The sequence below is a fragment of the Arvicanthis niloticus genome, chromosome 11 (assembly GCF_011762505.2).
Source record: "Arvicanthis niloticus isolate mArvNil1 chromosome 11, mArvNil1.pat.X, whole genome shotgun sequence".
NCBI classification, from domain to species: domain Eukaryota; kingdom Metazoa; phylum Chordata; class Mammalia; order Rodentia; family Muridae; genus Arvicanthis; species Arvicanthis niloticus.
This window is the reverse complement of record NC_047668.1, coordinates 23,035,889-23,050,732: the sequence shown is the minus strand read 5'-3', so window position 1 is coordinate 23,050,732 and position 14,844 is coordinate 23,035,889. Positions and strand designations below refer to the sequence as shown.

Genomic DNA, 14,844 nt, shown 5'->3' with positions numbered 1-14,844 from the left:
TAAAGTACTTGTGAAATGGTTTACAGATACGGAAAAATAGCTGCCAACTGAGATAAGCACCATGTAACTTCATTCATTAACCATGCCATGAACTGCTATAGGTCAACAGCAACAGAAAACACTGTCACTAGGCTTGTCTTCATGTGTGAAGAGCAAGTAGGGCAAAAGGGAAGTGGGAGGGCCAGGATGTGGCTCAGCGTGTGGCCTAGTGGTAGACCACTTGTCTAAAATCTATAAGGCCTTACGTTTCATCCTCAGCTCTTGAAAAAGAGAGAGGGGCAGAGACCAATCAGGTATGCATTGTTGTAATCCAGGTCATGCTTAATGGAGACTTGAACTTGGGAGATCACAGTAGAGTGGTAAGACTATGCATACATTTTAAGGGTAGAGTCTCCACAGCTGGAGACTAAGGAATATGAGGAGAGGAATCAGGGATAGCATACAATGAGACTAAAAACTGATTTAAAAATAGGAATATCCTCTAACAAATCTCAAAAAGTGAGTAGGAGAGAAAGTCAAGTTGCTTTGTTTATAGCATACCATCATTTTTTTTTAACTCTCCAGCAACAGTTAATATTTAATCAGCCTTTACTGCATGTCAGTTCCTTTACTAAGAATATCACATAGACTGTCAGATTTCTCACAAGCACCAGAGGCATATCTAGTCATCCTCGCAGTCTTTCTAGTGATGAAACTGGGGCAAGGAGAAGTGAAACTAGTTGCTGGAGATTTTCAATTTTGTCGACTTTTGACCTTGCCCTTCACAGAACCATTTGTTTTTCTACTATATGACCCCCACCTCCAGCCAAAGCCATTATGTTAGCATGTTTTCTTAGAGATGGCACACAGCTTGGCTTACAAACTAAGGAACCAGTATTCAAGATGTGAGAGGTACAGGACATCCACATGTGAATATGCACAGCGCAGGTCAGAGGTGTGGGGCAGTGGATAAGCCTGGGTTGCAGTCAACAGGCTATGAGTTCTTAGTGGGATAACTGAGATAATTTAGAGACCGGGTACTTGTTGTAATAATGGTTTAAAAATGACTACTGCTCAAGCCGACTATCTAAGCTGCAGCGGCTCTGCCTAGCTCAGCCATCATGTTCTGTGGCCAGAGGACCACATGCATGCCATAGCTAGAAAATGACCAGCAAGAAACACCAGCCCTCACCCACGAGATGCCAGCGTGGGAGATGGCTCTTCCAATCTTCCATACTGTCTCCCTAAGACTGGGCATTGCCTAGACAACATTCTGCCATCCACATGGGCCCAGTAAGAAAATGGGACTCTAATGCTTAGATTATCCAAAGGCTTATATATTTGGTAATGATCAATAACAAGATGCTCATACAAAGAGAGTTGTTTCCCAATTAGCTAACCTAAATAAAAGTTACCTGCAACCGCTCTCCATACCTGCGTGGCTCTCCACCACTCCTACATCTCTGTTCTCTCTAGCTCCTCCTCTTCCTTTTCCTCTTTCTCTCCTTACTCCTCCCACCTTAGCTCCTCCTACAGGTACTGGAGGTAGGTAACCAAGTCTGGGGACTGAGACCCAGAGCCTTGACAAAAATTAGAAAAAACACAGGAATACAAATGAGAAGGAACAGTCACTGGGGTAAGAGGAGATGAAAAGAGGTAGATTGGTATTCCATGGACCAGGCACCAACAGAGGGTTCAACAGTGATGACCACTGAGTGCAGCTAATAGACAGTATGAGGCCTGGGGATGACTGCTCGGTCTGATAACAAGAGTACCACTGTGTCCTTGGAAGAGAACTACCTGTAGATGGTATGGTAGGAATGCATGCAAAAAATATACACGAAATACCCTATTCTCAGAGACCCAACTTCCTCTGCCACCACATGCTGCAAACTTCACTGAAGAGAAAATCGGACTCTAACACTTAATGTTCATTGTTGACTCATGAAGCCTCTCAAAGGAAGTGTTGCAAGAAGTGAAAAACAAGTCTATACACAAATAAAAGAGCAAATATGTACTTCCTGTATTTATGTGGCAGCTATTATGGATTTTGTGGGATTATGTAACAAATCCAATATAAAGGAATGATTTATAGCTTTGCAAATAACATTCTTCAAATATCACCATCAAAATTAGATTCACTAATCTTTCCTCTTCAGAAATGATTTCTTGTCTGCTTAATAAAGAAATATGCCACATGTAAACTCTCTAAATAATCTGAATATGTAACTAATACTTCCTGTATGATGCAGGTGGCAATATGTATGATTTCATATATTTTAAAATCGCAGCGAACCAGGCCTTGCACCTGAAATATGAAAACAGAAGCTGAATTCCCACAGCTTTGTAGCTTTATGCATCATAAAAATATTTCTATTTGTATATCTTTCCTCCAAGTTTTATATAAAGAATCTCAAAGGGCAAACTCACACCTGCCTCCCCTCACCCCCATTGATTGATGTCCTGTTGTCTTCCATTGGAGCCACCAGAATCCATTAGTCATGCAATTCAAGAGAAGCAAAAGATAGCAAATATATGTCTTTGATGCCTTGGATTAAATAAATGTATTTTTTCAGAGACAGGGTCTCACTGCGTAGCCCAGGTTGATGTTGAAGTTGATATATAGCACAGGCTTTCCTCAACCTGTGGTCATTTTCTCTCAGCCTTCCAATATAGCTTGGATTTCAGGCATGCATCACCTTGCCTGGCTCTCAGTCTATGTTCTTTTCCTCAGTAGTGTAAAACCATTCCTATCCAAGAGGATTAACGTTTTAAGACTATACCTTTATAAGCCTCTACCTTGATTGGAACCTGAGTAACGTAATTAACCAGTGGTGTACTTTCAGCTCTGACCACAGGGGTTTGAACTACAATTTTGCATTTTGTGAAACTTTAGGTTATCTGCTGCAGGAAAAACACAACCCTTGATCCAGCCTGAGGAAATCCCATCAATAGAAGTAACACCCAGCCTGACATTTTAGGGTGTACAGTTTTTCCAACTCCCTCTCACTTAGGACCTGAAGAAATTGCACTTCAGGCTGTGGGACTGAGTCAGAAGCCTCAGTGCTTTTTGATGGTCAATTGTAACATCCTATAACGAGCAGTGCCTCCCACCTCTCTCTATACCTCAGTCATGTAGGAAAACCTCTCTCTAGGCATAAGGATAGCTCCTTTCCTGGTCCTGAAAAGGGACAGTTATATTGGAAACTGGAAAGTCTGTGTGCCAATGGCTAATACTTAGCCTTTGCTAGTATTTAATGAGCCCCAGCCAAAGGCTAGGCACTTGTCTATACTTTTAATATGGACACACAAAAACACTGTGTCCTCCCTCCTGGAGCTTTAGTGTTCGTACAATGAAATGGCCACTATGCATACATGAGTAAAAAATGGACTATGTCATAAGATGAGCTGCATATGAAGTGAGGGAAGCCAGGCCTGCCTTCCCTGTATCAGATCATAGCACCAAACAGTGGTACCACCGCTTGTTCTGGTTATTCCGGTGTGTGTTATTTGGTTTGTTAATTAGACTGACTCCCATAAGGCTGGGAATCTGCTGGGCTTAACCCCTTGCTCACAGCCTAATTTTTGATACCATGTAACTCATGTTAATATCCTTACAAACTTGCTGATGTGTTATCTAAGATGTAATGCAATCAGAGACCAATTTACATACTGGGAAATCTGAAAACATGTTACAAGAACAGTTTTTGTTTGTCCGTTTCTACTTTGTTAATGAAACATTTCACTTTATGGCTCTAGTCCTAGTTTTTATTCCAGGCTTCAAGAACTTAGGATTGCATAGGTCCAGTGGAGTGTCAGTGTGTCTCACATCTTAAAAATTAAACAAAACAACAAAAAGCCCAGTTGTTTTCTTTTACTAAAAGAGCTGTCAATATATGTATGTGTGTATATGTGTGTATGTGTGTATGTGTGTATGTGTGTGTATGTGTGTGTATGTGTGTATGTGTGTATATGTGTGTATGTGTGTATGTGTATATGTGTGTATGTGTGTATGTGTGTGTATGTGTGTATGTGTGTATGTGTGTATGTGTGTATGTATGTATGTATGTATGTATGTATTTTTCCAGATGACATTCACAGGGGTATTAGGAGATGGTTGTCCTGCTGATTTAAGTGGTAACTGTATGATGAAATGATCGGAGTGTCTCTGTCTTCCCTCAGCCTTTCAAAGACTTCCACAGAGTGAACGGGTTTCCCAAGGACTAAATGGAGACCTTTACTTCTCTAATGTCCTCCCAGAGGACACCCGTGAAGACTATATCTGCTATGCCAGATTTAATCACACTCAAACCATCCAACAGAAGCAACCTATTTCTTTGAAGGTGATTTCAGGTAAGAGCTCGGCCTCCTGGGTCACTTTCAATTGTATTTCTATTATGTGAATCAAATTATTAACAATTAAATGCACTGTGACTCCAAGGTAAATCAGTTCAGCGACCAAGAGACTTCCTTCAAAGGCTCACTAAATCATTAGCTTATATGCTGGAAAAAACATGCAGACCCTAAATATTGTCTTTTACATTTTCCACTGACTGCCATTCCTGTTTCCCTGGCAACCTCCTGCCTCTATGGTGCTCTGAGCATTGATGTATGCATTATGCCCCACAATGCCTTTTATTGGCATTTATGCGGTAGATCAAGTTGCAGTTGGGGGTGGTAGAGTGAATTCAGAGTTAGCCAGTATGATGTCAAGCACTGTACTTTCCTGGAGGGAATGGCACTTAGCCTAGGTGTATGCCTTTGTTTCTGTTACCCAATGGTTTTTGACCTTCTCACCTACTTCTGTGCCCTCTTCATGATATTCTGTTTATTTCAGTGGATGAATTGAATGACACTATAGCTGCTAATTTGAGTGACACTGAGTTGTATGGTGGTGAGTTACAGTGGTTGAAACCGATATTCTCTCCTTCATTGTAGACGTTAGTTCACTAACTTCACCTCCATGGCCGCTTAACCTTGTTTCTTTAGGAACCTTCTAGTTCCATGTTTAATCTCCCTGTATCAATGTGCGTTTCTTAAGAAACTTAGCTGTAAACTTTCAAGCATGTCACCGAAACATGTCCCATGATGTGCGTACAATTGAACTTGTTACAAAGTTTCATGTAAACCATTTCATATGCTTTAGAAGAAAATCTGTCATATGTGTTTAGAATTGTATTTTTCATACTTTGTGCTGTCTATAAACTTTTTGCATGGCCTACAATATAATCTGATTGGTTGTATTAACCCCTAGAATACTGACTTGTAAGAACCTTCAGTAACTAACGTAGAGTCCATTTCATGGTAATCATCTAACCTTCCTTAAGCTTTTCAAGACGTTAGTCAATAGAATTAGCAACCCTGTTGCTTTTAGCTTTGTTAGAAACCTAGTCAATGTTTTCTGTGGGAGGAAACTTTTAAAAATAGATCATTCACTCATTCAGCTTCACTGTATTAAACTGAAACAAATTTGATTTCCTTAAGGAAAAAGTGGCTGTCAAACATAAAATCTGTCACTAAGCAATAATGGCTCTGGATGTAAGGGCTTCTTAATTCCCCAGAGATGGAGTTTCTGCTACATTAGTTTTTAACCTTTGAGGTATGAACATTGCAGAATATGGCAGTTTTAATTCTCACCTTTCTTTATTTATTATAATTCTCTCAAACATGGGCTCAAGACTCTTGTCAAGGTGATTTTACAGGCGTAAGGTCCCCTAACAGCCTCCAAAGTCCTTAAGAAAAAAATTTTTTTCTTCATCAATACCATTTTGTGTACTTAGATTTTTTTCTTTAGAGAAATGAGAAATTTACATATTTCCTTTACATTTGGTTTTAGAAACATCAAGTGTGACATTTATGGTTAAAACAGTGAAAGATCTTATGATATATCCACTCTAAATTTTTTCCAGGTCTTTAGTAGATAAGGTCACATTAGTTAAAAGTCCATAATACAAATACGGACATTTCTAAGCTCTTTGGCTTAGACCTTCTTTATTTTGTCATCAGATAAAATGATTTCCATGTGTTCAGCTCTGCTAGTATTTCTTTTATTTTTTTCCAAAAGTTAGGGACAAAGCCTGGGACCTTACCGATACCAAACCAACACTGCCATGAAGCCACCCCCTTAGGTCCTCTATTGGAAATCTTTATTCATAGCATATAATTTTCCAGAACTCTTTAGAAATTCTCAGTTTTGTTTGATTTTTCATAAACCTTGCAGTGTAGGAATCTTGAGGTATGTCAATGGCCTGGGCTGTCATGCTATGTCCAAAATAAATCAAATCTTTGTCCATGATGATTTGCTGCTGAGAAAAACAAAAACCAACAACTTTCAAAAGACACACTTTTTGCTTTGACCTGAGCACTAGTCTTAAGGAATGTGATGAGCTGACATCTCTGTGTTGACATTTTGGAGATTTACCAGCCCACAGATAATTGATAAATACCTAACCCAATTGAAGACATGTACAAAAAGGAGTCCTTGACACACCTTTGCCCATGCACTCAAAATTGTTCCTCTTCCTGGTACACTGAACAGGTGTAAGGAGAGGGTGTGTATGCATGACTTACCAAGTTTAAGAATAAGCATTCAATGGATTTGAAATCAGAGTAGAATTTTAGGCAGCTTTTGACAGAAGTTATGTTCTTAGAAACACATGTTCATAATTTTAATGTATATTATTTTCTTGTTTGCAGCTAAATCTAGTAAAGAGAGGCCACCAACATTTCTAACTCCAGAGGGCAATGAAAGCCACAAAGAGGAATTAAGAGGAAATGTGCTTTCCCTCGAGTGCATTGCAGAAGGCCTGTGAGTTATCACGTTCTGTCCTGATGCTTACTTCTTATCAGTCTGTAAAAGATTGACAGGCTTTACTATCCCAGGAAGAGCCATTGTTTTATGCTTCCAATTTGACCAAAATTAAAAAAAAATTAACAAACATTTCTTGAGTAAACTTTGAATTGAGTGTTACTGCTAAACTATTTTGGTGTAACAATGTTTGCATTGCAGTATGTTATCTGTCTCTGTAATCATCTTACGATCACTGATCACTGCTGTAATGGGGTAGGTAGAATCTTACTGCTTTCTAATGAACAACCTCAGAATTTTGTGGATTTAAAAAAAAAAAACTGCTACTTATTCTCGATCATTTGTCGAGTGCTCCTGAGAGGGGGCCTTTGAAAGTGGAATGACTGCGAGTTCATTATTCTCAAGATCTGCCACCTGGAGCACCTGACATGTTGGCAGTCTTGCCCTCTCTTCCTGTTTGCAATTAAAAGCTCACAGCACATCTCAGGGCTTCAAAACGGAGGCACTGCTCCTTCTGTTCTTTCCTGTGAGCAGAGCATAAAGCCAAGGTGCTCATCTGTGCATACTTCAAAGCCCATGTGCCTTTGGCAGGCATTCCAGTAAGGCCTTGGGCAGATAAATACAAGAGCAATTGTGAACTTGGGTCCATGTGCCAGGCAAGTTTCTAGATTGCCTGGCATATAGCAAGTGTCTTTAAGTGATCACAGTCACTTCAGCCCTGACTGGGATCCCAGGAATACACTTCCTTCACATTTTGTGATTTGTGTTGTCTATGAACTGGACAGTCAACGATCATACAGTCTTTCCTTAAGTAAGAAATAAATACTTCTGGATGCACATGCTGCCCTCTGCTGGCCACGTCAAGAAATTACACATTTGACATGCCATTCCTTTCAGCTTAAACACTTAACAAAACTCTTAAAATATGACAATGTTTCCTAACAGAATTTAATTTCTAATTTTTATAGTTAGACCAACACCAACATGACATTCAACAAGTTTCATATTTTAGCACATTTCATGTTTTCAGATTAGGAACAATGAATGTTTTTGTTTTTTTGTTTTGTAAACTCTGATTGTAATTTGGAAATACAAAAGAAAGGACTTTTAAAATGTTGAAATCTTGTGAATCCATGGTTGGAACTGTACTTTTTTACAAACCAGGGACCGTTAGGTTCAGCATTAAACCATTCATCAGTCTCTAAGTTTGTTGGGTCGAGTAGGAGCCTTGCATAACAACTGAAGGCTTTGCTCAGTGTAAACCGTAACATTGTGTGTCTATCCCCACCCCTCTCTCACCTCATCTGAAACTCGAGTCAGACTGTTGGGAAACATGCTATGTTGTCTGACTCCACATGTGACTAATACTTCCTAACTGATCTCACATCTTCTGCAGATTTGCATGTTTACAGCATGTACTAATTTTAGAAACCACTTCACCAAATTTATAGGCTGTCATTTTGTTCATCCGAACAAAGCAAAGCCCATGTTACAAACTGTCATTAAATCCCTCTTGAATCTCTGATAACAAATATAGTAATGTCCTGAGCGTCGGGATCAGCCCTTCTTCCTTGCTATCTTCCTGTCACACATGGCTGAGCACACAGACATGTGCGTGTACACACACATGTTTATGTTGAACAATTTAAAAATTTTGTCTCACGTAAATTCTGAAGCTGTTAAACAAGCCAACCATTCTTGTTAAGACAACTAGAAGTTGAAGGCACAAGTCGGGAAACCAAGGTCAGAGAAGAATTTAAGTGAGAACTAGAATAACATTAATCTGATCTATTCTTATCAGCTAGCATAATGGTATTTTAAAATTTCAGTAGTAGTAAAGTGAAGAAAATAGTTCTAATCATTAGTCATTTAATTCACATCATCAGTGTATTATAAAATAGTAGGTTTCATCGGGTGGATTTGTAAATATACATAAAAGTTCAGATGCACTGGTGTGCATGTGAGTTGATTCAGTATATATCTTTAATGCTAGCTGATTAAATTAATCAATATGATTAGCTTAATAGTAATTCTCTTGATTGGCATAGTAAAAGTCTGTAGAGCATCTTCACTGATTACGTCCCTTGGGTAAAGCAATTCATGCTTAGGGTGCAGTATCACTGAGGTCAAAAATTAGTTCTAATTATCTGAAAATGGAATCATTTCAAGGACAGGTCTGAGCCTTACTTATAAAAATGTGATGTTAATTAAAAGGTCTGCATGTTTGTCATTATCCTTACATAAAGAATTGATCATAAGATTATAAATGTCCATGAAAATTCACTCTGCAAAGCCGTCACAGGCGAATTCCTCTTCCTTTGTCACAGCATTACTTATTTATTCTCTCAGACCTACTCCAATTATTTACTGGATCAAAGAAGATGGAACGCTTCCCGTCAACCGGACGTTTTATCGGAACTTTAGGAAGACCTTGCAGATCATTCGTGTTTCCGAAGCAGACTCTGGAAATTATCAGTGCATAGCAAAAAACACATTAGGAGCTGTCCATCATACCATTTCTGTCACAGTTAAAGGTATACCTTGATCTCCAATGCATTCCCCTGGCCTTTGTGGAGACTCTGAAACTTCAGTGATCGTGTTCTTCAGTAATAAGAAGTTTAAATTTATATCCACATTCACCATGTCATGAATCTTTTCTCATTTCTATTGTAATTGCATCCAGGCCAGATTAAAAAGCCACTCATTCGAATCTTTTTTGCACAACTGCAATTAGTAAACACAGAAGGGATAGTAAAAACAGAAAGCATCATGATAGTGCCACAGAGATAACTACTACAGGCAAGATCCAGGGAGGAATTTTGAAATTAGTGGGTGAAAACCTTAAGGAGAAGCAGGATATGTGCATAGCTTCAAAGTGTTCTTCTCTCCATTAAAAAACTAGTGGCTGGGACATTTTAAATGTATGTCCACCAATTATCATCCTTCCAGGAGGAAATGGAAGCTATGTCCTCATGGAGAGTGAGCCGTACTGGTGAGCAGCTGCCAACGAATAAAGCACAGATTACAGGACAGTATAATTTTAGAGGAAGCACTGGCAGATACCACCTTAACTGACTGATGAAGCTGAAGCTGAACATCGCTAATAAGTCACTGTGGTCTCATGTTTTCCTTGGAGTGGTGTGATAAGAAAAGACGAATCACCACTGTGACATTCTTACAACCCTGAACCTTGAGTTAATCATTAGAAAGCGCCAGACAGACTCATTGAAGGCATTCTATCGAATGTGTCTAATCTTCTCCAAATGTGTCAAAGTCATGAAAGAAATGATCAAGAAATTCCCTGGCTAACAAATTCAGCCAGTGAAAATGATGTGGTATCCAGAACAGGGCGATGGTCATTTTCTGTTTTGTATATAGCCACAATCCAGCTGTATAAAAATTTGATACTGGGGGAACTGGAGCAAAGGGGTATAGGACACTGTATTCTACCTTTGCATCTTTTCAAAATTGAAAAGTTTTAAAATTGTTCTCTATTTTATAATTATATAGCACAAATTCCTGAGATTCTCCTTACACTTTATAAAGTCTACAGAATTATTTGAATCAATTCTTGTGTTTTTTTCTTCATTCTAGAAGGTGATGCTAACAAGTCTTTTTTTTTTTTTCTCTTTTTTTTAAAGTAAACCAACAAACCCATAAAACCAGTACAACAGTCTGATGTAATCTTTGGCTACAATACTTTTTGAGCCAGATGTTTTTCTAAATTTATTTTTCTTCTTTCAATAAAGCTGCTCCCTACTGGATTGTGGCACCTCAGAACCTTGTGCTTTCCCCGGGAGAGAATGGGACCCTCATCTGCAGAGCTAATGGCAACCCGAAACCCAGAATTAGCTGGTTAACAAATGGAGTCCCAATAGAAAGTAAGTGTCCTTCGTTGTCTCTAGTTGAAGGTTATTTTCAAAAGTGCACCTGTATCTCAGCAACAAACAAATGTTACGGCATTGAAATAATTTACCTTTAGTATAGAAGCTGACTGTGAAGTTAACAGAGGCACTGAAGCACTTTTAAACTTTTTTTTATTGTATTTACTTATATATAGATTTTAAAGCATTTATTAAAATAAAGTTTAAAAAAGAACTTGTGATAAAAAGATAATTCTGTGTATTAATTGGAACTTAATAATATTTCTTCATATATTTTAGCCCAGACAGTTGGGAGAATGACAGGGTGTGACTTAACCATCACCACAGTTTATATTAGCTTTCTTTGGAAATGTTAGATTCTGCAGAGCCTGACAGAGTGACCAGGGCTGAGTTAGTAGATGACAGAAGAAAGAGCCATCTGTCTGACCTTAGTTTTCAGTCCTGGGGAAAGCCCCCACCCGAATCCCTCATGTTCTCCAGTCTTCAGAGGTCAGTGTCCCACTGCATACCTGAAGGGCCTGGTCCTTAAGCAGGATGTCACACCTTCTGCCACTTTCCCCTCCCAAGTCTTGTGAGGGCATCTTCCGAAGATCTTTAATGAAGACATCCAGACACTGGCTGCGTTTGTAACTGTCCACTCCTGTTCTGCAGATCTACTCCTAGCTCATTTTCATTTCACAGTGGCCCATTAAAGTGTGTGGCCAGAGAGCTTTCATGAATCCTCCAAGTCATAGTAAAGGCTCATTTTATAAAACGTTATTAGAGGATTGGAGATATTAGAAGGAATGTACAACAAAGCAAGAAAAAAAAAAAAAAAAAAAAAAAAAAAAAAAAAAAAAAAAAAAAAAAAACCCCAAGGAGTTAGAATTACCCTTCATTGCTTCTGAACTCCTAAGCCTCGTCCTCTGCCTACTAGCCTCCACAGAGTGAGAGGCTTTTACACACTTCCCACTTCTTAGAACTCAGACTTCCTCTTAGAAGGGTGTGTGTGTGTGTGTGTATATATATAAACAAAGTAGATTTCTGCTTCAAGCCCACCCTCAGGCTCACCTCCCAGTCATTACCCTGATCAGATGCAAAGATTCTCTTTACTAATAAAGGCTTGGCTCCTGGTAGTCTCCCACTGAAAATCAAATCTCACTTCCACTTCCACAACAAAAGGCCCTTTGACTTTCGTCAAACTTAGTCTTCCTTTAGGGTGGAAGATTCATCCCAGGGATGAAGATGTCTAGGAGATTTTCTGTTGAAAGACACAGTATTCCTAATAACCAGGCAGGGGAGGTATATGCAGCTTTAGTCTGAGTGATTGCAGCCTGTGCCCTGAGTGTTTTCTGGAGTGTTTACTGGGAGTTTGCTTGTGTCACATAGCACAGCAGTTGTAGATACTTGGGCAGAAGCAGGTTGTGTTTGCTGAAAAAGGAAATATGTCCCTGGAAAAAAACTGAGTCTAATGAGGCCAGTAATTGGTACTGATATTTCTGCTTCAGTTTTAATTATGATCAGAGCAGGAAATGCCACAAATCTTAGCCCCCGAATACGTATCAAAGAGCTACTGTCCCTGTGAGGGGATTGTGAGTGACAAGTGAAGAGATAGAGTGAAAGGGAACCCAGGAGTGAATGATATTTTCCGGTACAAGTATGGTTTAACTAGAAACGCATATATAGTAATAATAGCAATATTGAATACTCAGCACTTTGCACTGAAGGGTTTGGTTTTTTTTTTTTTTTCTCTAGCTGAGAGGAACTTTGCAGTATATAAAAGATTAAATGTGCTCCTGAGATCTAGACTCAGCAAAAACAGACAAGGGGGAGGGAACATCCATCTAGCCACTCAGCAGGAAAACTGGAAGAGCCAAAGGCTGTGGAAGACATAAACTCGTGGGCTTGGCAGTCAGGACACAGAGCTAAGCAGGGGAAATTAAATCGTGTGAGAAATTAAGTGATGAGCTTGATCTTTCCTCCTGATCTGTTTATCATCCTTCCAAATTGGCCATGCTACTCTGCTTTTGCTGCCATAACAAAGTACCTTGGACTGGGTAATTTATAAACAACAGAAAATTACTGCTTCGTTCCCTGTACTGGAAGCTGTAAAATCCAAGTTGAAGGTACCTACAGAATTGGCTTCTGGGGCTAGCTCTTCCTCTGTGTATGTACGGTGACAGTCTCTCGAGTCTTTTGTCAAGGAATGCTAACCTTATTTGTGGGAGAAGAGCCCTATGACATAGTCACCTGCCAAAAGCCTGAGTCTTTGGACTAAAACCACCTTAAAGTTTGGGGTTCAACATACAAACTTGTGAGGGCTATGGACCTTGGGAGGACAGCACCTGCATAGCAACACCTGGAGGAAGCTTGAGCCCTATTAATAGTTGTATTGTGAGCTTTGAATGTGCCTTCAAACATACTCTTTATGGTGAAATTCAGAGGACAGGATATTAAGGGAGGGCAATTGTCTCAGGGAGACAAGTTAGACTTTTCTACTGTAACCCCAAATCATCCAATTAGGTCCCAAAAGTATATTCCCTTGGAAAAGAAGGAAGGAAGCCATGCAAATATGACAGGAATTCCACAGCTCTTTTAGATCTAGGGTGCCCTACTTCAGATATGCACAGTTCAGAACAGCCTCTCTGGTGGGCAGTCAGTAAGGGGAACTCTGAACAGCAGGAGAACACAGCAAGTGACCTTCCCCATCAGGCTGCTCTGGGGAACAGCAAGCAGCTGCTTGCTTTTCTGTCACAGAGATGTGATGCATCTTTTGGAGCGTGGCCAAGTCAGAAGTGCAAGGACTGTTATACATTTCATATCTAAGGGTGATGAGCCGGCAGGGACCCTGCACAGTTCTTTAGCTGTGCCCCACCCATGGCCCCTGGCTGCTGGTCTCTGGAAAGCTTCTGATGACTGTGTTCTTTGAATGGAAAATAGGTCATAAACAGCCAATAGCAAAGAGATACACCCTGATGTATATTGGCTTCCACTAATCCAAAATAAAGACTTAGGTTAGGAAATAAAGCAAAAAAAAAAAAAAAAAAAAAAAAGCAAAAAAAAAAAAAAAAAAAATCATTAGAGGCTTCAAGAGGTATATACCCTTCTCCTTTCTACATGTCAACCATGGACTTAAACAAGACTGCCTTTGAGACTTGAGGACTGTTCTGGAAACAAGCCAACTGGTTACCTCTCATCTGTAGTTTGTTGAGTAGTGCCAGGCCATGGAAGATAACAGTGATACAAAGGTAGAAAAACAGAAAGCTGCAGTGTAGTGGCACTGGATGAACTGCGAGGGTTCCTAACCCTTAGCAGAGCCCAACATCAGCTCCAGAAGTTGGCCTGAGGCCCAAGCTGGCTAGTTGGCATGACCGCAGGACCAAGAGACTGCAGAAATGTTGATCAGCTTTGCTTCTGCAATAGCACCATTCAGGGAACCATGCAGCAGCCATATCAGCTGCCTGAGATCTGTCTCCTGTGGCAATGAGAAGACACGGTCAGGGACCCACATGATCAGACACATAGTCTCCCTGTCCTGAATTGTGGGCAATCATCCAAAAACTCTGCTTCATCAGCTTCATGCTACAAAATTAGGATTATCAGGAGGAGGTAGCAGTAAGATTGCAGCATCTGGGTGCATATCTCACTGGCTTCTGAAGCTATGTCTTACCAAACAAGTGCATTAAATACAGAATTTACCCATAAAACACCAAAAGTATTTGAGTAGAAATTATGTAGTTAGAAGAGACCTGAAGGAGACCTCAAATGTGATCTGGAGTGCCTAAGAGATTGTGACGTTAAGAGAAAACACTTAAAACATGCAGCAGGAGGATTTCCCCACTCTCCTAGAAAGGGACTGTCCTTCAGTGTTCTTTGCCTTCTCCATCAGAGCCCAAGCCATCCTAGTTAGGGGTTCCAAGGCCAAGGCCCTGAGCACAATCCCTGTTTCTGTCCAGGAAGGCAGTGAAGGAGTCTATTACTTGCATTTCCCATGGAACACATAATATAAAATCTCACCCTTTGTTAAAAGGCCCACTTGGCTCAGATCTGAGGAGGGGGAAGAACCAAGTGATAAGGAAGATAAGTGTATTTCCTCCTTACACAATTACAAATTGTGTATGCGTAACTCATGAAAACAGCCAGGGGAATGGAGACCTAATTCAGAATGTTTTCAAGATCTCATCAGAGACTCCT

At 39.9% G+C, this 14,844-nt stretch overlaps 1 protein-coding gene across 42 annotated transcripts in view; it reads left to right on the top strand.

The window, feature by feature from the left end:
* The window catches only part of Nrcam (neuronal cell adhesion molecule), a 326,757-nt gene that overhangs the window by 199,268 nt on the left and 112,645 nt on the right, over positions 1-14,844 (top strand). For 33 of the 42 annotated variants that reach the window (XM_076941913.1, XM_076941908.1, XM_076941909.1 and 30 more), the window contains 5 exons: positions 4,162-4,332; positions 4,817-4,873; positions 6,676-6,787; positions 9,137-9,321; positions 10,537-10,668. In XM_076941913.1, the coding sequence (XP_076798028.1) occupies positions 4,162-4,332; positions 4,817-4,873; positions 6,676-6,787; positions 9,137-9,321; positions 10,537-10,668 (657 nt within the window). The remainder of the gene's footprint in view (positions 1-4,161; positions 4,333-4,816; positions 4,874-6,675; positions 6,788-9,136; positions 9,322-10,536; positions 10,669-14,844) is intronic. The other 9 variants (XM_076941918.1, XM_076941919.1, XM_076941930.1 and 6 more) reach the window with 1 other exon arrangement.